At 59.6% G+C, this 8,618-nt stretch overlaps 1 protein-coding gene across 1 annotated transcript in view; it reads right to left on the bottom strand.

The window, feature by feature from the left end:
• Positions 1-247: 247 nt before the first annotated feature.
• Positions 248-8,618, bottom strand: part of GNA12 (G protein subunit alpha 12) — a 108,049-nt gene continuing 99,678 nt past the window's right edge. The window contains exons 3-4 of the mRNA XM_030300559.1: positions 3,609-3,659; positions 248-2,336 (exon numbers count right to left, since the gene is read on the bottom strand). Coding sequence (XP_030156419.1) covers positions 1,767-2,336; positions 3,609-3,659 — 621 coding nt within the window. The 3' untranslated portion in view covers positions 248-1,766. The remainder of the gene's footprint in view (positions 2,337-3,608; positions 3,660-8,618) is intronic.

The raw sequence follows: 8,618 nt of genomic DNA, 5'->3' as shown, positions 1-8,618 counted from the left end.
AGGCAGAGAGAGGGATGAGAGAGGGAGAGGAGATGGAGGAGAGAGGAGAGAGAGGGAGGGATGAGACGGGAGAGAGAGAGGGGGAGAGAGAGGGAGAGAGAGGGATGAGAGAGGAGAAGAGAGAGGGAGGTAGAGAGAGGGAGAGAGAGAGGGGAGAGAGGAGAGAGAGAGAGGGAGAGAGAGAGAGGGAGAGGAGGAGAGAGAGAGGGAAGAGAGAGGGGAGAGAGAGAGGGAGAGGAGAGAGGGAGAGAGAGGGGAGAGAGGGCGAGAGGAGAGAGAGGGGGAGAGAGGGGGAGAGAGGGGGAGAGGGAGAGAGACAGAGGGAGTTTCCTGTGGTCTCCTCACTGAGAACACTGATGACAAGGACAAGTCAGGAGCAGGTCCTGCTGTCCTTCCTCCTGGGTCAGCACAGGCCACAAGATCGCTGGAAACGAGCCAGGATTGACGCAAAAGGGACACAGGATCGGGAGCAGGGCAGCCTCGGGACGGGGGGCCTCGCGGGTGCTACTCAGCCACAGTGACCGTGTGGTGCCAGTCAGAGGAAGCTTCCTGTTTCCTTCTAAATACTAGGAAAAGTCCTGACACACCAGACGTTTCTATCAGAGGAACGCACGGCGGGACCAGCTTGGGACGCAGTGTATCTGACAGCCAGCGGGAGACACCGGTGCAAAGGTGAGTGGGTAGGGGCACGGCGGGGGGGGGGGGGGGGGGGGGAGAGGAGATCTGCTATGTCCAAGCCCGCGGGCCTGGACAGACCTTCCTGGCTTCTCCCGGAAGAGAGCCACGTCCGGTAGTGATCACTTGTGACATGTGCACATTGACGAGGAGACCTTGGTGAGCGGGAAGGTCCGAGCGGAGCCGGGAGCGGGTCCCGGTCCAAAGGCATCGAGGTGGCAGCAGTTGGCAGAAACTCGGACTCCGGCTCCAGAGTCTGGGCTTCCTGCAAGGTCAGCGGGTGGGCTCACCAGGCGGCCGTGGCGTTCACACAGGCTCCGCCAGGAATCCTACCGGTGTTCAGGAGTCCCGAGGGGAGCAGGAAGCGCTCTCCCGCCTTCCAAGGGAAGGGGGCCCGGGCGCGGCCGCGTGCAGGTATCGGAAGGTGACCGGAGGACAGAGGTCACGGGCAGAGCGGGGCGGGGCGGATCACCAGCACCGGCCGTGTGGCGTTAAGGCGAGCCCGCTCCCACCCTCCAACGCGGGGCCCCCGGCCTCATCTAGGGTGCCTGGGCCGGGGTCCCTCGAGCCGGCACCGGGGTTTTAAAAGGCAACGTGCTTGCTCTGCGAGGGGGCGCGGAGACCCCCGATCTCCCGCAAACCACCGTCGGGCAAAGCTCTCGGGTCAGCGTCTCTCACGGAAGACTGGCGGGGGAGAGAGAAGAGCCACCTGCGAGGCTGGCCGGTTCGTGTCCTGGTCATTCCCGAGTGTGCGCGGTGTGCGCACGTCCCCCCCCCCCCCCCCCCGCACACAGTCCTCGTGAAGCTGTGTCGGGAAAGGAATACGGTTTCTGTGAAGAGAGGGGGGCGGTGTTACCAGGTGTCACGAACCGACGGCAGAGTGGCCCCTCGGATTCTCAGTAGTTTGACTACGCCCCGGGTTCAGTAGCTATCGTCCGGGTGTCCGTGGCCCCGGGCCCGGAGCGTGGCGGCGCGGGCGCGGCAGGCGCGGCGGCACAGACCCGGGAGGCCCGCCCCGGGCCCAGGGAGGTGTGGCGGGGGGCGGCGCGGCGGTGGCGGAAGGCGGCGGGGGGGGCGGGGGGCGCCCTCGGTCACTGCAGCATGATGTCCCTCAGGTTCTCCTGCAGGATGGTGTCCTTCACAGCGTGAAACACGAAGCGGACGTTCTCCGTGTCTATGGCGGTGGTGAAGTGGTGAAACAGGGGCTTGGTGCGGTTGCGTCTCTTGCGGTCGAAGCACTGGACCAGGTAGCGCTGAACGTCCTCCAGCCTGTGGGGGTCGCCCTTGAAGTCCGGGAAGTGCTTCTTGATGCTGACGGTCTTGACCTTCTCCACCAGGAGGTCCGTCTTGTTGAGGAAAAGGATCATGGAGACGTTGAAGAAGAGTTTGTTGTTGACTATGGTCTCGAAGATGCTCATGGCCTCCAGCAGCCGGTTGGTGCGCCTGTCCTCCATGAGCACCTGGTCGTACTCGCTGGACGACACCATGAACAGGATGGACGTGATGCCGTCGAAGCACTGGAACCACTTCTGGCGCTGGGACCTCTGGCCGCCCACGTCCACCATCTTAAAAGGGATTTTTTTAATGACAAAGTCGTGTTCCACAATGCCCTTGGTGGCCTTCCGCGCCAGCAGGATGTCCTGCTTGCTGGGAAAGTAATTCTGTAAAACACGGGAGAAGGGACAGGTTTAGCAGGAGAGACAGAATGCGAGGACCCAAGGGCCAGAAGGGCCCCAGGGACTTCCGTGAGAACTTGAACCAGGCACCAGAGTGACTTCCAGCGGTAAGATCAACGTCGGCCACGGCAAGGGACGCGAAGGCATCAAGCGGCTCGTCTCCCGTGAGCGGAGGCTCCCCGGCCCGAGGCAGGTGACCGGAATCCTCACCGTCAGCTGCAGCTGACAATCCCACATGTGCTCGCGCCCACGGGAAACTGACCGCCGCTTCGGTTTCTGCCCCACAACCACCTTCCGACCGCTGACTTCCAGAGCGTATGCGTTCCCAGACCTTACCGCCGACCGATTTAATCTAGGCTTTGCGATGCTGTTCAGATCTCGCCCGCGATATATTTAATATGTTATTCTCAGAAGTCTTTAGCAACCACGGTGACTCTTCGGTCACCGCAGTACCCTCCAGCGACCGCACAAGCACTCAGGCGGCGGCCCGGCCAGAGACCAAACGGGGCTGCCGAGGCCTCTCGGTCCGGAGACCGGCTCACGGGGTGCGGGGGACAGAGGGGCGCCTTCGGTAGCATTGCCGGGAAGGGACAGCAAAGCCGCACGTGGGGCAGCCGCAGGAGGAACGATCCAACGACCTCACAAATAAACGGCGACAGGGAAAGACGAGGGAGAGACCTTCACAGACGCTGGAGTGACATGGCCCTCCTGTGAAGGACGGGCCTCATGAGGACGCGGACTCAAACCGCTAAAGCAAGCGGCACCCACGGGAACACACGACGACACCCGGGCAGATCTCAGCGCTCACCGGCCATCGGCTGAAATTACGGAACGCTGCCAATGCCTTGGGAGCAGTGGCGGCACTGTGATTAGGACTTCCGGAGCCCTATTCCGAAGAGATGGCTTCCTGGGAGGTGCGGGGGCCTGGGGGCGCATCACACGATTTGTGTTTATGTGCGTCTGAGGCTCCCCTGATAAAAAGTTAAAGGAAACCCTCCGTGGTACTGAAGAACTGCCGTCCCTTGTGGCAAGCGGAGCGAAGGATTTCTCACAGAAATCTAGCAGGGAGCACGGTCCGCAGGCGGGAACGTGAGCGTGTCCTCCACCGGAAGGGGGGGTGCTCACTGCCACGCGCTCGCTGGCCGTCGGCCCTGACACCGAGCGCGGATCTAAGAGCCCAGCAGCCCGCTCGTCACGGGGCTCACCACGTGCTCCCCAACTCTGGGTCGCAGGTTCTCGGGTGGGGACTGTACTCACCAGCTGGCCGATCCGGTCCAAGTTGTCCAGAAAGTACTTCACGGATTCACCCTGTCGCGGAGGAAGAACACACACGAGTCAGCACCGGTTGCGAACCCTGACTTGGCAACTAGACGGTCACGACAGAGTCACATGAGTGTTACTTCCTCTGTACGAATAGGAAGGTGGCAGAGAGACCCCGAGTGCACGGGCGTCTTTACACATTCAAAACACAACTGAACTTAAATGCGGTTTCTCTCGCCGAGACGCCAACAGTCAAATTCAGACTGTTTTCAAGTCACTCCCGCTGGACTCTGGGGACGGGAGCGTGCTGGCCCCTCTGACCAGCCAATCCCTTCCTTGCCACAGGCGAACACCGGATGCTCCAGAGCCAGAGCCTACGTTCCCGGCAGCAGTCTGTGCCGACAGAGGTGGCCTGAGGCGCCCCAGACGTCTTCAGACAGGGTGACTCTTGAAGAGAATAGGTGCGGCACAAAATGCTTTCCAGCTTCCGGAAACAGGCCTAAGACTCCACTGCTACTCGCCATGCTCGTACGACCTGACGCACAGCCTAGGATGAGGAGGACCTTCAGTCCGGATGTCCGTGGAGGAGCGGGGACCCCTTCACTCCCCTGGACGTGCTGTGGACCGGAGGCCAGCGCAGACAGACGGACACCGTTCTCCAGCTCCCGGCACACCCTGGGGCCTCCCATGCTCCGTTTCAGAAGTGTTTAGAGGCCGCGCCGAACAGAGGAAGGGCAGTCTTCCCCCAGGAAGCGGGATGTAGGAAACGCATCACGTCCCATACACTCGAGGGGCATGGCTTTCCACGGGCTTCGGCCACAGCCTCCCCACGGTGGACAGGCCACCAGGACGGTGCTGGGTCACACACGCTCCCTCACACGGGCCCGGGGAGGGTCACCTGGGGAAGCCCAGCTCAGCCTACGTTCTGCACAGGCGTGTGAAAGTGGATGGCCACACCCACGCAGCAGGTGGCCGATCCAGGAAAGACCACCAGAAAGGCTGGCACCACGGCTTGAGCCTGTGACTTCATGGAAGAAAGGAAAGAAAGAAGACGCTCTCCCCACTGTCTCCCCAGGGAGGGCACCGAGGGCTCCGTTTCCTTTAGGGGGAACCAGCCTTCCCGTTGCACAGCAGCGGCCTCTCGGAGAATGCAGAAGAGTGCGCGCTGTAAGGGGACGGGAGCACGCGTTACACGCAGCACACACACAGCTTAGGGTCAGCATTCGCAGTTTTCCTCCTCAGGTCAGGGTGCGGCCGGAGCGCAGTCTGCTCTCTGCTCTAGGGACATATACACCTGGAGCTCCCGGAAGGAGACTCACTCCCCGACACCCCGGCCTCAGGCCTCTGTCCCCCGTCGACTCCAGCCTGGGTGTGGGGACAGCTGTCACCACAGAGTGGGGCGGCCGGTCCGCACATCCCGCCGCCTCCCCTGCGGGACGGGAAGCAGCTGGTCAGTGAAGGGGCCGCGGCCACAGACCGCAAACCCACCTGATTCATGACCGCTCCTTGGCTCACCCCAAACCCGTGTGTCTTACCCCCGCTGCCCCCCGACTCAGGGTTGCCGGAGGTGCAAGGAGAGCCTATGAAGACTCAGGACCGTGTCTGCACCCGCCTGCCACCGTGACTTTGCACCGGGAGCGGGGGTCCTGGGGTGGTTGGGCAGAGGGTCACGGCAATGCAGATGTCCCGGCCAACATTCTGTCGTCGCGGCACAAGTGTCCTGGGGAGACCCTGGGACACAGGTGATCAGCCCAACGGCACAGGAGGGAAAGGAAGAGGCCCCAGGGGACACAAGAATGGGTCACTATATTTAAAACCTGAGAAGGTGTGTCTCCCACGTCTGGGTGGAGAAATCGCCCGTGAGCTTGAACTCAGGGCCACCCCACCTGCACTCCAACGTTAAGGGACGCGGACCATCACCGCTTCTCCCTCTGCCGCGTGCCTCCCTCCTCCTACTCCTTCCAAGACGCAAGGTATATGTGGGGCTCTGCCGCTCCGCAGGGTCGGGCACCCGCACGCTTTCGGGGGAGGGCCGCATGCGAGAGGGGGAGTCGGGGTCAGCTGGACCCGCCTCGTCTCAGTGGGGGCCGGAGGGTCCACAGAGCTCTGTCGGGGGCCGAGAGGCCAGCAGGGAACAGGAGAATCGGCTCGTTCGAACCGGCAAGGAGCCACTCCGCCAGGCTGAGCGGGAGCCCAGGTGTGGACCCTGGGGTTTTACCGGCAGAGACTGACGTGTGCACCACGGGACTCGACACGCAGCCCACAGAACAGTCGTCTGCACGGGCCTCGCGGCTCCCAGAGCACCAGCTCAGGAAGACACCCAGGTTTAAATTCTGACAGATTTTCAACACTACGGGGAAGCAGTCAGGCCTTCGGAGAAGCGGCACGCGGCGGGAGCGGAGGTGCTACCGTGGACTTAGCCACTCAGAACCTCAGACTGTGCCCCCCACCCCACCATTCGTATGCAGAAATCTACGCCCCAGTGTCAAGGTATCGGGCGGTGGGGTTTCGCGGGTGCGTTGGTCCCGGTGCGTGGTCAGGGTGGAGCCCCCAGAGCACACGCTCCTGCCTCGTGGGGATACATGAGAAGATGCCGTCCACGAACCGGGGGGTGGGGGGGGGGGTCTCACCACAAACCGAATCTGCTGGTGCCTTCATCTTGGGCTTTCCAGCCTCTGGATTATTTCTCACAGACCCAAGGCTACGTATACTTGCTACCAAAGCCTAGACGGGCACAGATGATGCCTTTACAAAAAGAGAGCATCACGCGAGGCAAAACGGTGCTGGGGTCCTCTCGATGGCCGCTGCAGTAACACGGACAGGCAAGAAAAGAACATGACAACTTACGGGCTTTCCGTAACTCTTCATGGTCTGCAAATCTGAGTCCCTTCGTTAGTGACGGCACGGATTCACGGATTCGATACAACAACATAAATTAGTTGTGCTCAGAGGCAACCAGGCATACATCTGACATCGGCCTGCCTTCCTGACCCAACTCCCAGCAAAATGTGCATTAAAAAAGTTTTTTTAAAATCTCACAGAGAGAGTGCGAGAGAATGAGCAGGGGAGAGAGAGAGAGAGTATGAGCAGGAGAGAGGAGCAGAGGGAGGGAGAGAGTATGAGCAGGGGAGAGGGGCAGAGGGAGGGAGAGAGTATGAGCAGGGGAGAGGGGCAGAGGGAGGGAGAGAGTATGAGCAGGGGAGAGGGGCAGAAGGAGGGAGAGAGTATGAGCAGGGGAGAGGGGCAGAGGGAGGGAGAGAGTATGAGCAGGGGAGAGGGGCAGAAGGAGGGAGAGAGTATGAGCAGGGGAGAGGAGCAGAGGGAAGGAGGGAGTATGAGCAGGGGAGACGGGCAGAGGGAGGGAGAGACAATCCCCAGGCGGCTCCACACTCAGCACAGAGCCCAACTCGGGGCTGCATCCCACAACCCCGGGATCACCACCTGAGCCAAAATCGAGAGTTGGACGCTCAACCCATCGAACCACCCAGGCGCCCCAAAATGTGCACTTTTATTAGCAGCCGCTGGACAAGTCTGGGGGGGGTGCTGGTGATCAAGCGGGCAGAGGGGGCGATCAGTGTCAAGGAACTACGTTGGGACACTCGCATCCGTGCCGCAGACAGGCGGATGTGGCCGGAAAAGCGCGCAGGCCTGGGCACGTCACCCGCGCAAAGAGAAAGATCATTTTCAGCAGATGGACTGTCTCCTGCACCGTCCTCCCTGGGAGCGCCCATCACCCACACCGGCCGCACGAGAATCCCATGTAGCGGGCTCACCACTGCTTCCAAGCTTCTGTTGGCATCATCAGACCCAGACCCAGCCTCCTGCACCCCTGCCTGCCCGCGCTCTGGCGGTCCCCGTCGGCGGACACCGGCTGGCCCCATCCGCCTCAATCGGCTAAGTCAAGATCTCCAGAGATCGGACTCAGCTCTTTCAACACAAGATCAGTATTCCAGGTTGACTGGTCACACCTGTTTCTCTGCCAGCAACGTGACCCACACCCTTCCACTGGAGGTACTTCCTGAGGTGGAGGTGAGTGCATGGAGGGGGTTCCCTGGGGCTGGGGTGTGAGAAAGGACAAAGGAGGTGTGAAGGTGGGTGGAGGAAGAAAAACACAAATCTTCACTTGGGGCGAGTGGCTTTTTAGTTTGAAATCCTGTCTGGGCACTCGTAAGCCCCTCCTATAGCTCCAGTATCAGGGAAGCTGGTCTTTAGGTTCTAACAGGGGATCGACTGTGCTGGGAGATCCAGGACTTGACAACGGTGAGCCAGACGACCCGGAGATTAGTTTACTCATTTAAACATAACAAATTACAAAGACACAATTTTTTTTAATGTCTATTTTTCAGAGAAAGTGAGTGAGCAGGGGAGGGGCAGAGAGGGGGAGAGAAATTCCCAGGCAGGTTCAGCACTGTCAGCACAGAGTCTGATGTGGGGCTCGACCTTGTGAACCACAAGATCGTGACCTTAGTCGAGATCAAGAGTCGGACACTTAACCTACTGAGCCACCCAGGTGCCTCCAGATTACAAAGACAAATTTTGAAACTGCTGTAGGTTAAAAACAACAAGTTATTTCAAGGGTCAGATTTTCATTTCCATTACTTAACAAATATCCAATTTAAGTCTTAACTTTGGCTTAACAGAGATGCTGACCAAACAACATGTGTGAATAGAGGGTTCCTACAAATACTTAAAAAAAACATGAATTCCCAAAAGGAAACCTCATCTTGAATTCCGGCTTTGCTAACTAAGTTGAATGCGTATGACGCTTCACTGGGGTCGAGACTAAATGATCTCACAGCCATGAAAGCATTCTGGACAAAGATAAAACCCCATATTCATATGCATCGTCAAAACAGAGGTTCTCCCATTTTAATCTGGGTGTAATTTTAATCTGGGTTTAATCTGGGAGATTAAAATCTCCCATTTTAATCTAGGACCTGTCTGTTGCTAATTTATCGAAAGCCTGGGAAGACCGCAAACGTCCACGGACAGAAGGCTGGTCGGGTA

Source organism: Lynx canadensis, chromosome E3 (genome assembly GCF_007474595.2).
Source record: "Lynx canadensis isolate LIC74 chromosome E3, mLynCan4.pri.v2, whole genome shotgun sequence".
Classification (NCBI taxonomy): Eukaryota; Metazoa; Chordata; class Mammalia; order Carnivora; family Felidae; genus Lynx; species Lynx canadensis.
Note: the sequence above shows the minus strand (reverse complement) of the source record. Positions and strands in the feature narration are given on the sequence as shown.